The sequence below is a fragment of the Indicator indicator genome, chromosome 2 (genome assembly GCF_027791375.1).
Source record: "Indicator indicator isolate 239-I01 chromosome 2, UM_Iind_1.1, whole genome shotgun sequence".
Classification (NCBI taxonomy): Eukaryota; Metazoa; Chordata; class Aves; order Piciformes; family Indicatoridae; genus Indicator; species Indicator indicator.
Window position 1 is genome coordinate 65,347,266 of NC_072011.1, and position 22,030 is coordinate 65,369,295.

The 22,030-nt window shown below is 45.2% G+C and overlaps 1 protein-coding gene across 1 annotated transcript in view; it reads right to left on the minus strand.

Moving 5' to 3' along the window:
- The window catches only part of ADGRB3 (adhesion G protein-coupled receptor B3), a 496,325-nt gene that overhangs the window by 86,882 nt on the left and 387,413 nt on the right, over positions 1 to 22,030 (minus strand). The window contains exon 18 of the mRNA XM_054392660.1: positions 21,579 to 21,681. Coding sequence (XP_054248635.1) covers positions 21,579 to 21,681 — 103 coding nt within the window. The remainder of the gene's footprint in view (positions 1 to 21,578; positions 21,682 to 22,030) is intronic.

The following is a 22,030-nucleotide window of genomic DNA, read 5'->3' on the forward strand; positions in this document are numbered from 1 at the left end:
TGCACCAGGGGAGGTTTAGGTTGGAGATCAGGAAAAATTTCTTTGCTGCAAGAGTGGTCAGGGATTGGAAGAGGCTGCCCAGGGAGATGGTGGAGTCCCCATCCCTGGAGGTGGTACTTTGGGACCTGGTTTCATGGCCATGGTGGTGTTGGGTTGATGGTTGGCCTCAGTGACCTCAGAGATGTTTTCCAAGCAGAACAAGTCAATGATTCCTCACAGCTTCAGAGTGAAAAAAAACTGCTCCCATTGTTTTCAGCGTGTGTGACTTCAAATTGTTCCTACGCAACAAAATTAGCATTGGCTGAGGCCAGCCTTTTTATTACACCCAAATTATGACTTATCAAATCAGGCATTAGCAGCATTTTAAAAGGAAATAAACCCCTACTGCTAATTTTAAACCATTAACTGCATGGCTAACCACAGGATTAACCCCTGGCTCTATGTCTCCCTGAGTCTCATATTAAACATGGGAGGTATATGGGATGGCAAACAGTTCCCATCTGATACAATATGTACTGTCTGCAGAGAAACCAAAAAAGGCATTTCAGTGGGAGGAGATGGATTTTGATCTGGCACAGAGCTGCCTGGGGGTAATGTACTAAAAATCAGTGGATTTCTAACATACAGCAGGGAGCATCTTAGGGAAAGGAAGAAATGTGCTCCAATGCTCTTCTAACTCATCACTCCTTCAGGGGGTTGTCCCTGTCAGAATCTAGGTAGGCAAACCCTCCAAGGGTCCAGGAATATAGCATGGACCAAAGGGTGGCTACCAGGAGGATGGAAACTCCCTTTGTACAAACAGTCCCATGGAAAAGAGAAGGGGTGATGGGGACAAGGGACTACTGAGGACATCCCCACTGGACTCCAGAAGAAAATGTTTCCTTGTGAGAACAGTGAGACACTGGAATCATCTCACAAGGGAAGTGGTGGAGTCCCCTCCATTGGTCAGCTTGAAGACTCAGCTTGAGAGGGTGCTGGGCCAGCTCATTGCAACTCCACTATCACCTAGAAAGCTTGGACCAGATGATCCTTGGGGTCCCTTCCAGCCTGGCAGTCATTGAGGACATACTTGGGTCCTCTGTAAGAACTCACCTGGAAACAAAACCTGCCCAAGCAGCCAAAGCCACTGAAGATGAAAATGCTGAGTTGGATGCTGCTTCTATTTCTTATGAGTTTCATTGCCTTGCTGTCACCAGAGAACTGTTTTCCAGTGACACTGCAGCACATTTTCTGTCTGCATGATAGGAAAATACAGCACCAGACTTAGTGGAGTTAGAGAATGGTTGGACAGTAAAGCTGAGGAGGGAGTTTTTAGGGTGTCAGGGAGTGATAGGAGTGGGGGGAATGGAACAAAACTAGACATGGGTAGATTCAGATTGGATGTTAGGAAGAAATTCTTCCCCATGAGGGTGGTGAGACACTGGCACAGGTTGCCCAGGGAGGTGGTGGAAGCCTCATCCCTGGAGGATTTTAAGGCCAGGCTGGATGTGGCTGTGAGCAACCTGCTCTAGTGTGAGGTGTCCCTGCCCATGGCAGGGGGATTAGAACTGGAAGATCCCTGAGGTCCCTTCTAGCCCTGACAATTTTATAATTACTCCCTAGGTGAAGGACTCTACCCTGCCCTCACTGAGCTTTACTCTGCTGGCAGTTTCATGTTCAGCCTCCACTGCACCTCTTTACCAATTGAAGGTTGAAACACTCAGAAATGGAGGCCAAACAGCCTTAGTACAGCCTAAAGTGTCCTCATCTCATTCCCTAACTCCATGCTTCTAGAGCAGACCTGCTGGATCTCACCCTGCTGGCATGGAGAACCCAGTGCCAGGCTGATAAATCTACTCAAGCTTTTCCTTGTGGAAGGGGCTCTGACTGGAAGGAGGAACAGACTGAGGAGTGTTTATATCTGCTAATAAATCCAATTGAAGATTTGGTAATGTTGGAAACACTCCCAGAGCCTTAATGATAGGTTTATTTTCCTCAACAACAACATTAATTAATAATTAATGCTAGGAGGCTTGCAGATGCATCTTGGCAACTAAAATTAGCAAAGTATCAAATGCAATGCTTTAAATCAAGGACTCAGCATGGATGTCTTCTCCTACAAAATCTCCCAGAATATATCCATGGCCATCAAGCCCTTCCTGACATGATATAGCCAAATAAAGGCTGGGTGAGGACTGGCTGGAAAGCAGCTCTGAGAAGAAGGCCTTGGGGGTGTGAGGTGGTGACAAACTCCCCCAGGAGTCAGCAATGGTCCCTGGCAGCCCAGCAGGCAGCTGAGTGCTGAGCTGCATCCAGAGCAGGGAGAGCAGCAGCACAGGGAGGGGATTCTGCCCCTCTGCTCTGCTGTGCTCAGACCCCACCTGCAGCACTGTGTCCAGTTTTGGGGTCCCCAGCACAAGATGGACATAGAACTGCTGGAGCAGGTCCAGAGGAGGCCACAAAGATGATCAGAGGGCTGAAGAACCTCCTGTGGGGACAGGGCTGGGAGAGTTGGGGCTGTTCAGCCTGGCGAAGAGAAGGCTGCAGGGAGACCGTAGAGCAGCCTTCCACTAACAGAGGGGGCCTGCAGGAGGGCTGGAGAGGGAGTTTTGACAAGGGCTGGGAGTGACAGGACATGGGGGAATGGGTTTGAGCTTGTGCAAGGGAGATTTAGAAGAAAATCTTTCCAGTGAGGGTGGTGAGACACTGGAACAGGTTGCCCAGGGAGGTTGTGGATGCCCCCTCCCTGGAGGTGTTCAGGGCCAGGTTGGATGAGGCTTTGAGCAGCCTGGGCTGGTGGGAGGTGTCCCTGCCCATGGCAGGGGGTTGGACCTAGATGATCTTTAAGGTCCCTTCCAATCCAAACCATTCTATAAATCTATGAAATTACCTTTGAAAAGTTCACCTGGATTCTCTCTGCTCCTCTGCTGGGAAATCCCTTGGTGGATGCTCTGTGACCTGCCCAGAGCAGACAGCTTTGCCTGCAGAACTAACCACTGAAACCAGTGTCATCCTCTGTAGACACAGCAGTGTCTCAAAAACAATTGTAATGACAGGTTTAGCTCATCCTGGGAAAATAATCTTCCCTTCCAGATGCCAGAAGCCATAAGATGTTGGGGTTTTTGTAATTTTATTTTATTTTTAAGTATTATTTCTTTTAAGTATTAAGCATTCTTTCTTTTTCTTTTTCTTTTTCTTTTTCTTTTTCTTTTTCTTTTTCTTTTTCTTTTTCTTTTTCTTTCTTTTTTTTTTTTTTTTACTGTAGTTAGAAACTGGGTAGTGGTTTCTACAATCATAGAATTGTTTTGGTTGGAAAAGGCCTTTACGATGAGAGGGACAGTTTGCAAAGGCCTGCAGTGACAGGACCAGGGGCAATGGCTTCACACTGGAGAAGAGCAGATTTAGATTGGATGTGAGGAACAAGTTCTGCACCATGAAGGTGCTGGAACACTGCAACAGGTTGCCCAGGGAGGTGGTTGAGGCTCCATCCCTGGAGATATTCAAGGTGAGGCTTGATGAGGCTCTGGGCAACCTGATGTAGTGGAAGATGTCCCTGCTGAGTGCAGAGGGGATTGGACTGGATGAGCTTTGGAGGTCCCTTCCAACCCAGACCATTCTGTGATACTGTGAGGATGCTCTGTATATAAAGGGGGAGAACTGACCAAGAGAGGCAGATCCCTGCTCAGGCACTGCTCAGTGGGTGGTGAGGAATTCCAGGGTGCATCTCTTGTGTGCTCCTGCATTTAATTTCCTTCTCTTTTTTAACAGAATTCTAGAATTGTTTCAGTTGGAAAAGACCATCCAAAGACCACCAAAAGACCATCAAAAGACCACCAAGTCCAACCATCAGCCCAACACTACGCTGACCACTGAACCATGTCCCAAAGTGCCATGTCTGCATGAGCCTTGAACACCTCCAGGGGTGGGGACTCCACCACCTCCCTGGGCATTCTGTTCCAATGCTTCACCACTCTTGCAGGAAGGATTTTTTTTGTCCTAATAAACCAACCTTTTGGTTATATTCCCTTTCATTGCTACTATATTTTACCACTACTGTTCTTATTAAATATATATATTTATTTTTTTAAGTTATTAAACATTTGTCTCCAGCCATGTGTTTTGCTTTTTTTCTTTCTCTGATTCTTCTCCCCATCTCACTGGGAGTGAGCAGTCAGCAAGTGCCTGGGTGGTTCTCAGTTGCTGGCTGGGGTTAAACCCCAGCAACATCTCTTAACTGGAAGTCCTCCAAAGGAGTGCTTTGACCAAGCAACCTCAAAAGTGCTTGAACTTCTCATTTCTACTCACTTAAGTCTTGCAGCTTCCATCAACTTGAGGCCTCCAGGGATTCAAACACAACATTCAACTCATCATGGCAGGACAAGTGTCAGCTGAGCTGCATCAATAACTTGTGTGCATGCTCCTAGCCATGGGAACTGCAAGGCAGCACAATTTGGCTTAGCTCTGATGCATGTCAGGCTTTGCATTTGCCACTGGCCAAATAAGTGCAGGAGGATTAATGCCACAGCTCCAAGATCTGAATGCTTCCCATCTGCTACTGACAATTTGCTGCAACTCAGAAAGACAACTTTTGGCTCTTTGATGGTTGCTGTTTAACTAGAACAGATATGTTCCTTAGGTGTTTATGGAATGGGATTAAATCTCCTCACCAAGGTTTAAAAACCTGACTAGAATACATATTTTTGGTGGTGCTAGATACTACTGTTGAACCTTCCTTCCAGGAGGAAGAATCCTTTAGGAATAAATGGCAACAGGCACTTGGTCATGCTTAGACTCTTCACAAATTTGGGTTTGGAGCAATTTTATGGAGTGAGATTTATAGAACCATAGAAATGTTTTGGTTGGAAAAGACCTTTATGATACATAGGTTTAGGTGGGAAGGGACCTTAAAGATCATCTAGTTCCAGCCTGGCATTAGCAAGGACATCTCCCACCAGCCTAGGGTGCTCAAGGCCTCATCCACACTGGCTTTGAACACCTTCAGGGAGGGGCATCCATAACCTCCCTGGGCAACCTGTTCCAGTGTCTCACCACCCTCACTGGAGAGAATTTCTTCCTCATCTCCCGTCTCAGTCTGCCCTCCCCAAGCCTCAAGAATCGCTAAGTCCAACCATTCCCTAACCCTAACAATGCTGGTAGTAAGCCAAGTCTCTCAGCACCACACCTCTGCAGCTTGTAAACACCTCCAGGGATGGGCATTCAAACACCTTCCTGAGGAGCCTGTTCCACTGCTAGAGAACCCTTTCAGGCTAGAAATTTCTTCTGTCTCCAACCTAAACCTCCCCTGATGCAACCTGAGGCCACTTCCACTCATTCTATCAGTTGAACTTTGGAGAAGAGACCAACCCCCACCTGGTGATGCTAAAACATCAGCAACACCAAAAATCAGCCTTCAGCTGCTTGGTTGTTTCCATTCTAGCATCAAATTTGATTTTGTTTTTTTTTTTTTTTCCCATGGATTATTCCAGTGTGAATGTCCTGTTGCTAAGAATTTAGGGATAGAACCCATTTGTCACCTAAACCAAAACAGATCCAGAAACAGAGTAAGGTGTTTTTGATACAGGTATCTGCAACACAATGAAAAATACACCTCTGAGATAAACATGATGTAAATATACTCCCACCCTAATTACTAGATCATTAATCTTTCTGTCTACCACAATGAAACACTTTGGAAAGCACCATCACTGCAATACCATCAGCTGAAGGACAACAGTGTGCAATTTATAGACTCATAGAACTGGGTTTATTTATAGAATCTTACAATTCTTTGGGTTGGAAAAGACCTCTCAGATCATTGAGACCAACCATCAACCCAACCCCACCATGGCCATTCAACTATGTCCCCAAGTGCCATGGCCACAGGTTTCTGGAGCTCCTCCAAGGATGGTGACTCCACCACCTCCCTGAGCAGCCTGTTCCAATCCCTGACCACTCTTGCAGCAAAGAAATTGTTCCTCATCTCGAACCTGAACCTCCTCTGGCACAATTTCAGACCATTTCCTCTTCCTCTATAACCTCATACTAGGGAGAAAAGAGCAACTCCCACCTCACTCCAGCCTCCTCCTTTCAGGGAGCTGTAGAGAGCAATGAGGTCTCCCCTCAGCCTCCTCTTCTCCACACTAAACACCCCCAGCTCCCTCAGCTGCTCCTCCCCAGCCCTGTTCTCCAGACCCTTCCTCAGCTTTATTGCCCTTCTCTGGACCTGCTCCAGCCCTCAATGTCCTTCTTGGAGTGAGGACCCCAAAACTGGACCCAGTACTCAAGGTGTGGCTTCACCAGTGCTGAGTACAGAAGGAATATGAATAATTAGAAGAGATAAATGGAGTCTAGCAGCAGTTCTTGTCCATCATTAATGCTGCCTTGATACTGATGTCTAAGTAGGGGTCCCAGCAAAACCATTTCTCTTCCATTACAGCACATATGCTCTGCCTTGTGGGATCATCCAGTTCAGTGAAACCTTATTACTGTTCTATGTCAAAAGATAAGCAGTGCCAAAATGGAGGCTTTATGGGAATAATTCAATTGCTACCACTCAAGCCTGGATTCTGATTGACTTGACATAAGAGGATATGCAGGAAGAGGCAGAGGCTTGAAAGCCCTCCTAAGTGTAAGTATCCAATCTGAATGCAGTGACAACAGATTTACACTTAATCCCATCTGCTTTAAACCCCAAGTTTCATTAGCTGCAAGTTCTGACAGGTTGGGCTTTGTTGTGCTGCATGGCTCAGCTAAGCTTGTTAAGGAAGCCATTCTCCATCCAAGCCTCCACCTACCCTTAAGTGGAATTAGAAGGAATAATAAATCCATTTAGATTTCACTAGAATCATAAGACTGGTTTGGGTGCAAAAGCTCTCACAGATCATCGAGTCCAACCCTTAACCCAGCACCACCATGGCCATTAAACCACATCCTGAAGTGCCATCTCCACACAGTTCTTGAGCACCTCCAGGGATGGTGACTCCACCACGTCCCTGAGCAGCCTGTTCCAATTTCACAGAATCACAGACTGTTAGGGGCTGGAAGGCACCTCCAAAGCTCATCCAGTCCAACCCCCCTGCCAGAGCAGGAGCAGCCAAAGCAGGTCACACAGGAACACATCCAGGTGGGTTTTGAATGTCTCCAGAGAAGGAGAATCCACAGCCCCCCTGGGCAGCCTGTTCCAGTGTTCTCTCACCCCCACAGTGAAGAAATTCTTCCTCCTGTTTCCATGGAACTTCCTATTCCTCAGCTTCCACCACTGCCCCTTGTGCTGGCATTGGGCATCACCCAGCAGAGCCTGGCTCCAGCCTCTGGGCACTCACCCTGCACAGCTTTATCAACAGCAATGAGATCTCCTCTCAGGCTCCTCCTCTCCCAGCTACAGAGCCCTCAGCTCCCTCAGGCTCTCCTCCTAAGGAAGACGTTCCGCTCCTTTAATCATCTTCGTGGGTTGGTGCTGGACTCTTTTGAGCAGTTCCCTGAGGTCCTTCTTGAACTGAGAGGCCCAGAACTGGACACAATATTCCAGATGCAGCCTCACCAGGGCAGAGGAGAGTGGGAGGAGAACCTCTCTCACCTACTAAGCACAACCCTTCTAATCCATCCCAGGATGCCATTGGCTTTCTTGGCCACCAGAGCACATTGCTGGCTCATGGTCAACTTTCCCCCCACTAGGACCCCCAGGACCTTTTCCCCTTCACTGCTCTCCAACAGGTGAGTCCCCAACCTATCCTGGTCCATGGGCTTGCTCCTTGCCAGGTGCAAGACTCCACACTTGCCCTTGTTGCATTTCCTAGCTCAAAGAAATTGTTTAGCAGATAAGGGATAGCTTGAAGATGTTGAAGATTGTTTTTAACCTCATGAAGAGCACAAATTCTGTGCCATGCTACTAATTAGAGACAGATATGCAATCACTTACTAATGGAACCACACTTTGTGCCAACCTTATTCATCCTTCCTTCCAACTGCTGGACTCTCTGTGCCAGGTTTTCTTCAGAAGTGCAAAGCTACTCAACATGTTTTTCCCATCCTGTTTTTCAACGCAGGAGCCTAGTGCCTGCTGAACTTTCTTGCCATTTCAGAAACTCCAGCAGCTTGAACAGCTTGAGGCCTTTTTTGAAATTTTATTTATTTATTATTATTATAAACATCTACATTTCCCTGCAGGGTTTCTGGGAAAAAAAAATCTCACCACTACCTTCATTAGAAATGTCCATGATTAGAGCCAAGTGCTTGCTTCATAGATTTACCTTTACCAGGTAGAGAGCAGCCCTGTGAAGAAGGACCTGGGAGTGCTGGTGGGCAGCAAGTTCTCCATGGGTCAGCAATGTGCCCTGGTGGCCAAGAAGCCAATGGGGTCCTGGGGTGCATTCAGAGGAGTGTGTCCAGCAGATCCAGGAAGGTTCTCTTCCCCCTCTATTCTGCCCTGATGAGACCTCACCTGGAATATTGCATCTAGTTCTGGGCTCCCCAGTTCAAGAGGGACAGGAATCTGCTGGAGAGAGTCCAAGGGAGGGCTCCAAGGATGCTGAAGGGACTGGAGCACTGCCTGGTGAGGAGAGGCTGAGAGCCCTGGGGCTGGTTAGTCTGGAAAGGAGAAGACTGAGAGGGGATTTAATAAATGTCTACCAATATCTGAGGGCTGGAGGTCAAGGGGGAGGGGACAGGCTCTGCTCAGTTGCACCCTGGGATAGGACAAGGGGCAATGGATATAAACTACAGCACAGGAGGTTCCACCTCAACATGAAGATGAACTTTTTCATTGGGAGGGTCACAGAGCACTGGAACAGGCTGCCCAGAGAGGTTGCGGAATCTCCTTCTCTGGAGACTTTCCAGACCCATCTGGATGTGTTCCTGTGTGACCTGTGCTGGATTCTATGGTCCTGCTCTGGCAGAGGGGAATGGACTTCATGATCTTTGGAGGTCCCTTCCAACCCCTAACATCCTCTGATCCTGTTTCTTTCAACTGTGATGCTGAGCACAATTCTCTCTGAAATTCAACAAGATGCCTACTTACTCATCCACAGTGTCAGCTGGAGAGGGAGTCTGACAAAAGCATCCAAAAAAAGATAAACACCAGAAGATGGTTACTGCCAGAGTGTTGTGTGGTGGTATCTCTGGTGTGACTCATTGAGACCCAATGGAACCATCAGCTATGGCCATGACAACAAATACATAAAGGTCAGGCTTTACCAGTGCTCTAAAATCAGAGGCACTACATAGAATCACAGAATTGATTGGGATGGAGAGAACCTTGAAGATCATCCAGTTCTAACCCCCCTGCCATGGGCAGGGACACCTCACACCAGCCCAGGTTGCTCAAGGCCTCATCCAACCTGGCTTTGAACATCTTCAGGGAGGGGACATCCACAACCTCCCTGGGCAACCTGTTCCAGTGTCTCCCTACCCTTACTGGAAAGAATTTCTTCCCAATCTCCAGTCTCAATCTCCCTCTCATCCTATCACAAAAAGCTTTTGTAAAAAGTCCCTCCCCAGCTTTCTTCTAGTCCCTCCTCAGGACAAAAGGCACAAATTAGAACACAGAAGGCTTCACTTAAAACATGAGGAAAAACTTTGTCACTGTGAGAGCCCTGGAGCAGGCTGCCCAGAGAGGTTGTGGAGTATCCTTCTCTGGAGACTTTCCAACCCCACCCTGGACATGTTCCTGTGCAACCTGCCCTGGGTGATCCTGCTCTGGCAGGGACTGGATGATCTCTGGAGGTCCTTTCCAGCCTCTAACATTCTGTGATTGCAAGAAGCCTAAAAATTCTGACCTTGGAGAACAGAAAGGACAAAATGTAAACTGTACAAATGAACTTCACACTTCCTGTCAAGGTTAAACCACATCAGCTGCTCCTGAAAGCACACAGACACATCAGGGAGTTGCAGAGAAGCATCAGCTGAGCCAGCAGTGTGCTCAGGTGGCCAAGAAGGCCAAGAGCATCCTGGCCTGCATCAGCAATAGTGCAGCCAGAAGGAGTAAGGGAAGTGATTGTGCCACTGTGCTCAGCACTGCTGAAGCCACAACTCGAGTTCTGGGTTCAGTTTTGGGACCCTCCCTCCAAGAAGGACACTGAGGGCTGGAGCAGGTCCAGAGAAGGGCAATAAAGCTGAGGAAGGGTCTGGAGAACAGGGCTGGGGAGGAGCAGCTGAGGGAGCTGGGGGTGTTTAGTGTGGAGAAGAGGAGGCTGAGGGGAGACCTCATTGCTCTCTACAGCTCCCTGAAAGGAGGAGGCTGCAGCCAGGTGGGAGTTGGACTCTGCTTCCTAGAATCAGGTTATAGAACAAGAGGACATGGCCTGAAATTGTGCCAGAGGAGGTTCAGGTTCGAGATGAGGAACAATTTCTTTGCTGCAAGAGTGGTCAGGGATTGGAACAGGCTGCTCAGGGAGGTGGTGGAGTCACCATCCTTGGAGGAGCTCCAGAAACCTGTGGCCATGGCACTTGGGGACATAGTTGAATGGCCATGGTGGGGTTGGGTTGATGGTTGGTCTCAATGATCTGAGAGGTCTTTTCCAACCCAAAGAATTGTAAGATTCTATAAATAAACCCAGTTCTATGAGTCTATAAATTGCACACTGTTGTCCTTCAGCTGATGGTATTGCAGTGATGGTGCTTTCCAAAGTGTTTCATTGTGGTAGACAGAAAGATTAATGATCTAGTAATTAGGGTGGGAGTATATTTACATCATGTTTATCTCAGAGGTGTATTTTTCATTGTGTTGTTGATACCTGTTTCAAAAACACCTTACTCTGTTTCTGGATCTGTTTTGGTTTAGGTGACAAATGGGTTCTATCCCTAAATTCTTAGCAACAGGATATCCACACTGGAATAATCCATGGGGGGAAAAAAAATCAAAATCAAATTTGATGCTAGAATGAAAACAACCAAGCAGCTGAAGGCTGATTTTTGGTGTTGCTGATGTTTTAGCATCACTACTTCCTTAGTCTAAGCTTGTGAAGCCTGTTCACGGAATCACACAGAATGGTCTGGGTTGGAAGGGACCTCCAAAGCTCATCCAGTCCAATCTCCCCTGCAATCAGCAGGGACATCCTCCAGTAGATCAGGTCACCCAGAGCCCTGTTGAGCCTCACCTTGAATATCTCCAGGGATGGGGCCTCAACCACCTCCCCTGGGCAACCTGTTGCAGTGTTCCACCACCCTCAGACTCATTCCTATGGTATCTGCATTTCAAAAGTCTTTTTACTGGTGTCACCTAGAAGTCTTTGTGGTTTCCTCTTCCTTAAAGCTAAGACTCTGCAAATCACAGTCTCACAGTATATCAGAGGTTGGAAGGGACCTCAAGAGATCATCAGGTCCAACCCCCCTGCCAGAGCAGGGTCCCCCTGGGGTGGTCTGCACAGGAATGCATTCAGGTGGGTTTGGAAGGTCTCCAGAGAAGGAGACTCCACAAACTCCCTAGAGCCTGTTCCAGAGCTCTGTCACCCTCACTGTCAAGAAGTTTCTCCTCATGTGGAGGTGAAATCTTCTCTGTTCTAATTTGAACTCATTGTTCCTTGTCCTATCACTGTGAACCACCCGAAAGAGCTTGGCCCCCTCCTGCTGACATCCACCCCTCAGATATTGACAGACATTGATGAGAGACCCAAACACTTAACTGTTTGTAGGTTGATCTACTTCCCATTGACTGCTTTTCTGTTGCTACTGACATTCAACAAACAAGCAGAAGACAAGTAGGGGGGGGGTAAAAAAAAAAAAAAGAAAGGTGTTAAGCCCAAAATAGCCACTTGAGTCATCAGCAGATTGTCTGAAATAACCCAAACAGGTGTTTGGGAGAGAATGAACTCTTTTCCTCAGGGTTGTGGGGGAGAAGTCTAAAAGAGAAAAAAAAACAAAACAAACCTACTCTAACTAGGTCCTGAAGAGCAAAGAGGACAAAGCCACCCTTTGGGGCAGAGCAGAGCAGAAGAGGGTTACCTCAGGAAAAGTCTGAGCTCTGTTTTCTGTTGTGCTAGATGGTTTAAAGATTATTTTGTACTTCTGGTTCAGCTATGTTTTGTCTGTCTTACACTACAGACTCATCTACAGCATGAGAAACTGCTGTGATGTGGGGAGTTCTTTACTCCTTCAGCTGAGGTTTCCATCAGTGAAGGCACAAATGCCAGCATGAAGCCCAGCACCCCAGCCAGGGAGGAGGCAGGAGGCTACAAAACCACAGAAACATCCAGGTTGGAAGAGAGCCTCAGGATCACCAAGTCCAACCCAGAATCCTACTCTACAAGGGTCACCCCTAAACCACAGACCCAAGCACCACATCCAAACCACCTTTAAACACATCCAGGGTTGGTGACCTCCCTGGGCAGCGCATTCCAATCCCTGACCACTCTTGCTGGGAAAAAATTGTTCCTACTTTCCAGACTAAGTCTACCCAGTCACAGCTTGAGGCCATTCCCTTTGTTCTATCACTAATTACCTGTGAGAAGAGACCAGCACCAACCTCTCCATGATATCCTTTCAGGTAGCTGTAGACAGCAATGAGGTCTCCCTCAGCCTCCTCTGCTTCAAACTAACCATCCTGAGCTCCTTTAGTCTCTCTTCATCAGATTTATTCTCCAGGCCCTTCACAGCTTCCTTGCTCCCCCCTGCAATGGATCCAGCACCTCCACATCTCTCTTGCATTGAGGTGCCCAAAACTGGGCACAGCACTCGAGGTGTGCCCTCCCCAGAACTGAGTCCCAGGGGACAATCCCCTCCCTGCTCCTGCTGGACACAGCCTTTGTGAGGATGCCATTGGCTTCCTTGGCTACCTGGGCACACTGCTGGCTCAGGGGTTAGACTCCTGTTCAGCTGCTTGTCTCCGGGTAAGCCCTGCAGCAGAGCAGGCTGCTGCCTGACCTGCTGAATTCCCTGCTTCCTCATGGATTCTCTAACACAACCTGAATGCTGTGTTAGCAGAATCCCTCCGTTCATTCCATCTGCTCTGAGGTCTCCCCCGCTGTTTCCTAGGAGATGGATTGCCATGATGCCTGCATCTGCAAGGCACTGGCAGATATGGGGCAGCAACTACATGGTGAGAGGCAGCATTAGTGCCACCTGAACATTTGTAGGGCTCTCAGGGGATCCCACCACCCACTGCTTCTTCAAACCTGAGAAAGCTACACAGTCAGCAGCTTCAGATGGCTGTAGGAAGGGGATACAGTGACTTACAGAATGAGAGGGTGGCAGGAGTTGGAAGGAACCTCCAGAGACCATCTAGTCCAACCCTTGCTAGAGCAGGTTCACTCAGAGCAGACTGCATAGCAATGTGTCCAGGAGGGTTTTGAAAGCCTCCAGAGAAGGAGACTCCACAACCTTTCTAGGTAGCCAGCACCCTCACAGGAAAGAAGTTTCTCCTTAAGTTCAAGTGAAACTGCCCTGGTTTGTGCCTGTTGTCCCTTGTCCTATCACTGGGCACCACTGACAAGAGCCTGGCCCCATCCTTATGACCTCCCCCCTTCAGCTATTGATCAGCATTGAGAAGATGCCCTCTCAGTCTGCTTTTCTCCAGGCTGAAGAGCCCCAGGTCTCCCTCTCAGCCTCTCCCCCTTCTAGTTTCTCAACTCCTCTCCACTTCTATTTATTTCTTTCAGCCTAGAATCTCTAGTTTCAAACCCAAACAACCCCAAACTGATGTGGGGCAATGTATGACCAGCCAGGCTGCACAGTGGATGTTTTATTCTTGTTATCTACAGAATTGTGGGGGGTTTTGGCTTGTTTATGATGTTTTATCAGAGCTGGTTTGCTTTAGGGAGGTCAGAACATGACTTTTTTTAGTATTTTTTTCAGGAATGGTCAGAGGTGAATTCCAAAATGTAACAGGGAACACAATAAACTGAATATTGCAGTTAGACATGGATGGCATTCTCAGGGCTGTTAAATCTTGCCTTGTGCCTTGCCATCTTCTCTACTCTTCCCTTCACAGAGACACAAACCTGACTGTGGCTAACACCATAAACAGTCTCAGGACAGTTTTAAAGCTACACCTCCTTCATGAAACTCATAGAACCATTATGGCTGGATAAGACCTCTAAAATCATCAACCATCAACAGCACCATGCCCACAAATCCCTGTCCCAAAGTGCCATGGCCACATCTTTCTTCACCACCTCAAGGGATGGGGACTCCACCACCTCCCTGGCCAGCCTGTTCCAATGACTGATCACTCCTGCAGTCAATAGATTTTCCCCCTTATATCCAATCTACAACTCCCCTGGTAAAACTTGAGACCATTTCCTAGAGAGGAAAAGAGACCCAAGCTTCAGCAATGAACTCTTAAGTACAGTCAGAAAAACGTGACACAGAAAATAATTAACTTTTGCCCATACTTAGAATGACTTCATTGGTTTATGTCAAATTGCATTCAGCTTTGCTTTCTTCATGAAAAAAATCAGAGAGTCAGAGATTTGTCTTGGGTAGAAAAGGCCTCTAGGATCATCCAGTCCAACCTTCAATCCAACACCACCATGGCCATTAAACCATGCCCCCAAAAGCCATGTCCACACATTTCTTGCACCCCTCCAGGGATGGGGACTCCACCACCTCCCTGAGCAGCCTCTTCCAATCCCTGACCACTCTTGCAGCAAAGAAATTGTTCCTAATCTCCAACCTAAACCTCCCCTGGCACAATTTCAGGCCATTTCCTCTCGTCCTAACACCTGAGACTAGGGAGAAGAGAGCAATCCCCACCTCAGTGCAACCTCCTGTCAGGGAGCTGTAGAGAGCAATGAGGTCTCCCCTCAGCCTTCCCTTCTCCACACTAAACACCCCCAGTTCCCTCAGCTGCTCCTCCCCAGCCCTGCTCTCCAGACCCTTCCCAGCCCTGTTCTCCAGACCTTTCCCCAGCTTTGTTCAGGCACAACCGTGAAAAAGTCCAAATTATTTTCTGCATGTATGAACAAGGGAAGGGAATTTATAGTTAGATTCACATAATATTAATCAATAACTTATTGAGGGTAGAGAACCTACTCATTAAGCAGGATCAAAAGCATAATAAAGATTTATAGCTGAAGTGTTACAAGTCCTACAGAGAGATGAAATAACCATTTTTTCTTGATGGCAAGAAGAATGTTAGGACATATAAAACAGCCAGAGTTACATTACAAATCAGTAGGAGATTCATAGAATGGTTTGAGTTGAAAGGGACTTTCAAGATCATCCAGTTACAACCCCTTGCTATGGGCAGGGACACTTTCCACTAGGTCAGGTTGCCCAGAGCCACATCCAGCCTGGCCTTGAACACCTCCAGGGAGGAGGCATCCACCACCTCCCTGGGCAACCTGTTCCAGTGTTTCACCACCCTCACTGGAAAGGGTTTCTTCCTAATGTTTCCTCCTCAAGCTTCAGAGATACTTCCTCAAAGAAAGATATTTCCTCAAAGAAATAAACAAAAAAAAAAAAAAAAAAAAAAAGAAGTCCCCATAAAAAGTGTTGGTTTCTTGAAAGTAAATACTTAATAATTTTAGAGATATTATATCAGTCCCTTGAAGGTAGCTACTTAATTTTATAGATGCTGTGGGAATCTCAGATTCTTTGTGAAATAAAAGAGGCTTGAGAAGTTCAACATGAAAATTGACACCATTCCTTAATTGACAGAATCACACAGAATGAACCAGCTTGGAAAAGACCTCCAAGATCATCGAGTCCAACCTATCACCCAACACCATCTAATCAACTAAACTATGGCACTAAGGGCCTCACCCAGTCTTATTTTAAACACTTGCAGGGATGGTGACTCCATCATCCCATTCCAATGGCCAATCTCTCTTCCTGGGAAGAACTTCTTTCTAAGATCAAGCCTAAACCTCCCCTGCACAGCTTGAGACTCTGTCCTCTCTTTTTCTGCCACTGGTTGCCTGGGAGAAGAGACCAACCCCCACCTGGTTACAGCCTCCCTTCAGGCAGCTGTAGACAGCAATAAGGTCTCCCCTGAGCCTCCTCTTAGTATCAATGTTCCAATTCAGTCTGGCTGCTACAGAGCTGCCTCCAGTGCGTTAATTGTGCACCCTCAAATTGAAAGCTGATTCTGTGTTTAATATTTGACACTGGAAAGGCACAACAAGGGAGAGGAAGAAACAGCAAAGGAAATGAATATGCTTCCTGCACTCAGTGCAACACCAAGTTTATTTAAACAAGGCACATAATTAATTTAATTATCTTCTTGTCAATTCAGCCTTCAGTGACCTGTGCTTCAAAAGAGGATCTGACAGAACCAATCTCTCCCACAGCTTGAAATGTTCAGAAGGCTTTGAGTGAAGTTCTGCCTTTTTTGGAAAGGGCTGGGGAGGGGGAAACAGGCTGAGAGAAGCAGAACATTTCTCAGCTGTGTCCTTCAATCAAATGCACAACACGTCTGGCTAGGAGGGGATAAAGCATCAAGGCTTTCCTTGTTGACAAAAGGCTTTTTATTTTGGGGCTATCCCAATTCAAATCTTCCAGGAGAAACCATACTCCCCTCCATGCCTCCCATCAGAAGCTATTCTAAAACAAGCCAAAAAGCCCCCACGACCTAGAACTCTGCTCTAATGTTGGTCTCTTTGAGTGAAAGGGGGAAAATATACCACTTTTAAACAGGGGATATTAGAAATGGGGGGAAGAAAGGACTAGAAATGGGAAAAATATTAGAAATGGAAAAAAAATGTTAGAAATGGAAAAAAATGTTAGAAATGGGAAAAAATATTAGAAATGGAAAAAATAAGAAATGGGGAAAAAGAAATGGAAAAAATTATTAAAAATGGAAAAAATATTAGAAATGGAAAAAATTATTAGAAATGGGGAAAAATATAAGAAATGGAAAAAATAAGAAATGGGGAAAAAAGAAATGGAAAAAAATTATTAGAAATGAAAAAATATATTAGAAATGGAAAAAATAAGAAATGGCAAAAATAAGAAATGGGAAAAGTAAGAAATGGAAAAAATAGGAAATGGAAAAAATATGAAATGGAAAAAATATGAAATGTAAAAAATATGAAATGGAAAAATATAAGAAATGGAAAAAACAAGACATGGAAAAAATAAGAAATGGAAAAATATAAGAAATGGAAAAAAATAAGAAATGGAAAAAAATAAGAAATGGAAATAATATAAGAGATGGAAAAAAGTTATTAGAGATGGGAAAAGGTTATTAGAGATGGGAAAAAAAGTATTAAAGATGGAAAAAAAAATAGAAATGGGGAAAAAAAAGTATTAGAAATAGCCAAAAAAGTATTAGAAGTGGAAAAGAGTACTAGACATGGAAAAAAAGTATTAGAAATGGAAAAAAATTAAACTGCTTCTACATGGCCTCTGCAAATATTTTGATCATTTTTGCCTGTAGGAAACACCATGATGCTTTCTCATGGAATTCTGGAATTGTTTTGGTTGAAAAAGCCCTTTAAGATCATCCAAGTCCAACCATCAACCCAACCCCACCATGGACACCAAACCATGTCCCCAAGTGCAATGGCTACAGCTTTCTGGAACACCTCCAGGGATGGGGACTCCACCACCTCCCTGGGCAGCCTGTGCCAGTCCTTGACCACTCTTGCAGCAAAGAATTTTTTCCTAACATCCAATCTAAACCTCCCCTGGTGCAACTGGAGGCCATTTCCTTTTTTTCTCCTCCCTGATAATAGGGAGGAGAAACCAACCCCCAGCTCCCTGCAGCCTCCTCTCAGGGAGCTGTAGAGAGCAATGAGGTCTCCCCTCAGCCTCCTCTTCTCCACACTTAACACCCCCAGCTCCCTCAGCTGCTCCTCACCAGCCCTGTTCTCCAGACCCTTCTCCAGCTTTGTGACCCTTCTGTGGCCCTACTCCAGCCCCTCAATGTCCTTCTTGGAGTGAAAGGGCCCCAAACTGAACCAAATATTCAAGGTGCAGCCTAAAATGCTCTACCAAGGTGATGTTAAACCACATCCCTCAGCACCACCACATCTTTGTGTCTTTTAAACACCTTCAGTTTTTACTGAAAGAAAATAGCAGAACTTAGTTAAACCAAAGAGAGTGCAAATATTCAAAATCACTCAGTCTGGACTAAAAGAAGCAGTTTGAATAAACACCAAGGATATCCTCAGCCTTCAAAGAGTAGAACTAAGCCTAAGATGCACATAGCTATGATTTACATTGACCAGAAATAAAACAGAAGCAAACCTGCCCTTATCCAGCTCACAAGGCTCAGTATTTATTTTTTTTTCCTTTGTTGCTGATGTCAATAAATGAACCACAGAAGTTTCCTGGAGATTGAATAGAATCAAAATAAACAAAATGAAAAAAAGCAGAATAAAAGTAGTTGGTGTGACACTGAATGCAGGTAAAAGAAAACCACAAGGTGCCTGCCACCAGACTGACAATACACTCTTGGATATAAAGACATCCTTCAGCATGCTTCATTCCCCCACTGTTCAAACTACAACTGAGTCCAACTCAGATGACATTTACAAGCTCCAGTTCTCTAAGGGAATATGCAGGGATGTAGAGATGGAGACAATTTAAACTCAGAAGCAAAGCCAAAGAAAACCATGGGGCCCCCTTCAACTCTTCAAGCAGCACAATCACATGGACATTAAGTAGGTGCCCCAACAATGTGAGAAGAGTATGAACAGAAGAATCATTCAATCATTTCAGTAGGAAAAGACCTCTAAGATCATTGAGTCCAACCACCAACCCAACATCACCATGCTCACTAAACCATATCATGATATGTTAGGGCTAGAAGGAACCTCAAGGATCATCCAGTTCCAACCCCCTGCCATGGGCAGGGACACCTCACACTACAGCAGGTTGCTCACAGCCACATCCAGCCTGGCTGCAAAAACCTCCAGGGATGAGGCTTCCACCACCTCCCTGGGCAACCTGTTCCAGTGTCTCACCATCCTCATGGGGAAGAATTTCTTCCTAACATCCAATCTGAATTTCTGTTTTTGTTCCATTCCCCCCAGTCCTATCACTCCCTGACACCCTCAAAAGTCCCTCCCCAGCTTTCTTGTAGCCTCCTTAAGATACTGGAAGACCCAAGTGCCATGGCCACAGAGTCTTTGAACACTTCCAAGGATGGTGACTCCACCACCCTCCTGGGCAGCCTCAATGCCTGACCACTCTTTCAGCAAAGATTTTTTTTCCCCCCTGGTATCCAACTTGACACAATTCCAAGTCATTTCCTCTTGTTCTATCACCTGATACTGGGGAGATGAGAGCATGCCCCACCTCTCCTCAACCTCCTTTTTCAGGGAGTTGTAGAAAGCAATGAGAATGGAAGAGCGTAAATAATCCAATTTGGCAGAGCACATCCCTCAAATATTCTGCAATACATTACAAAAACTGAGCTCATCCTGCTGCCACACAACACCACCTCAGCCTTTATTCAGGAAACAATTTCTGCTGACTTGTATATTACATTTGCTTGGGGAAAAAAAAACAAATATTGCCAAGATTTCTCCCCAAGCTCCCAAATGAGCACTAAACCCCCACATGGTTTGATTTCTAGTAAATAGTAAAATCTCAGAAACAAATCTAAAAGGTTTTGGTTTTATTTTTTAATCTTAAACCAGAGGTAAGGACCTGATTTTCTTGCTCAAGGTCTCAATTACATATTTAAAGCTCCAGCACAGCAAAATGAAAATGTCCTTCCCCCCCCCCCCCCAACTCCCTCCCCCACTGTTGTAATCTAAGTCTATGGACTAAAAAAAAAAAAAAATTAAATGCTGGCTTCTTCTGGTCACATGTGATCTTTGAAACAAAAAAATCATTAAATCAGAGAATTGTTTTGGTTGGAACAGACCTCTAAGACCATAGAGTCCAACCATCAACCTAACACCACCATGGTCATTAAACCATGTCCCCAAAGTGCCATGCCCACAGGTTTCTTGCACACCTCCAGGGATGGGGACTCCACCACCTCCCTGGGCAGCCTGTGCCAATCCCTTCCATTTACTTCCAATCTTTTCACTTCCTTATAGCTATGTATCAGATGCTTAACAGTTCTACAGCTTGCTATGACATCTCTTTCTGCACACAACCCTATTCAACATCAGAGGAACAAATGATCACCACATCCAGAAGGTCCAAGAAGAGATCAGGAATAAATCAGTGATATACAGCACTATGATATTTTAACTTTCTTTTTACTTTTTACTTGTATATTACTTTTTGTTTCCATTTTGCTTTTACTTCCATTTACTTCCAAGCTTTTCCCTTCTTTTTAGCCACATGTCAGGTATTTACCAGTTCTATAGCTTGTTGTGATGTCTCTGCACACAACCCTACTCAACAGGAGAGAAACAAACAACCACCACATCCAGAAGGTCCAAGAAAAGATGAGGACTAAATCAGTGATATACAGCACTATATTTGAACTTTCCTTTTACTTTTTACTTATATATTACTTTTTGTTTCCATTTTGCTTTTACTTCCATTTACTTGCAAGCTTTTCACTTCCTTTTTAGCCACATGTCAGATATTTACCAGTTCTACAGCTTGTTATAATATCTCTTTCTGCATAAAACCCTACTCAACAGCAGAGGAACAAACAACCACCATGTCCAGAAGGTCCAAGAAAAGATCAGGAGTAAATCTGTGATATACAGCACCAGCTAAGATATTTTTTCCTTTGTTTTTCCTTACTTCCAAGCTTTTCACTTCCTTTTAGCCACCTGTCAGATATTTACCAGTTCTATAGCTTGTTGTGATGTCTCTGCACACAACCCTACTCAACAGGAGAGAAACAAACAACCACCACATCCAGAAGGTCCAAGAAGAGATCAGGAATAAATCAGTGATATACAGCACTATGATATTTTAACTTTCCTTTTACTTTTCAATTGTATATTACTTTTTGTTTCCATTTTGCTTTTACTTCCATTTACTTGCAAGCTTTTCACTTCCTTTTAGCCACATGCCAGGTATTTACCAGTTCTATACCTTGTTATGTTATCTGTTTCTGCACACAACCTACTCAAAAGCAGAGGAACAAATGACCACCACATCCAGAAGGTCCAGGAAAAGATCAGGAATAAATCAGTGATATACAGCACTATGATATTTGAACTTTCCTTTTACTTTTCACTTGTATATTACTTTTCACTTCCATTTCACTTGTTGCTTGCAAGCTTTTTGCTTTTTACTTTCTCCTAGCTCTGTGTCAGAGGTTTAACAGTCCTACAGCTTGTTGTGATGTCTCCTCCTGCACGTTTTCAAGAGCAGCACTCCAACTTCTAAGCCATTTTGACTTGCCTTTCGAGGAGCTGTGTGTTAATAAAGCCCAGACAAACCCACTGTAGCACATCCTATTACAACTATTATAATCAATCAGAATTTGTGCTTTTGATGTAGAGTCTTTGAACTTCTTTGCTTTGAAATTTACTGATAAAACATACAAGGGTCTAGCCCACAGAACACAGCTTATCCAAGAGGGAACAATACCAAAAGGGATTTTTGGTGGGGCAAGAGAACAATAAAATTAATATAAAGACTATGAAAGACAGCAAATATTTTCCCTTGTCTGTTAATACTTTACCAAAAATGAGTATAGGACTAAATGGATGTTTTTTTTTTTTTTTTGTAAGATAACAACAAAGATATCAACATTTAAGAGCAAATTTAATACAATCCCATCATCATCATCATCATACCTTGTTATGTGTCTGAGTTTGTCCAACCAGGATAAGGATATTTGAGGAGATAATAGACAGGCAGAAATTGATGAGAATTATTGACCTCTCAGATCTGATGTACCTGTGCAAACAAACAGAGGGGACAACTTTAGTCAAAGGAAAACAACTGCTAAATCATGCACAGCTTTGATGCAATTCTTGTACTAAATAATCACAAAATGGGTTGTGTTGGAAGGGACCTTCAAGATCATCCAGTTGCAGCCCCCCTGCCATGGGCAGGGACACCTCACACTAAGGCCAGGTTGCTCAAGGCCTCATCCAGCCTGGCCGTGAACACCTCCAGGGAGGAGGCATCCACAACCTCCCTGGGCAACCTGTGCCAGTGTCTCACCACCTGTCTTGGTTTGCTAGGTGTTAAAAAAAAAATAAATCTATCAATTCTCCTTTAAAAACCTGCAGGCAACACTAAG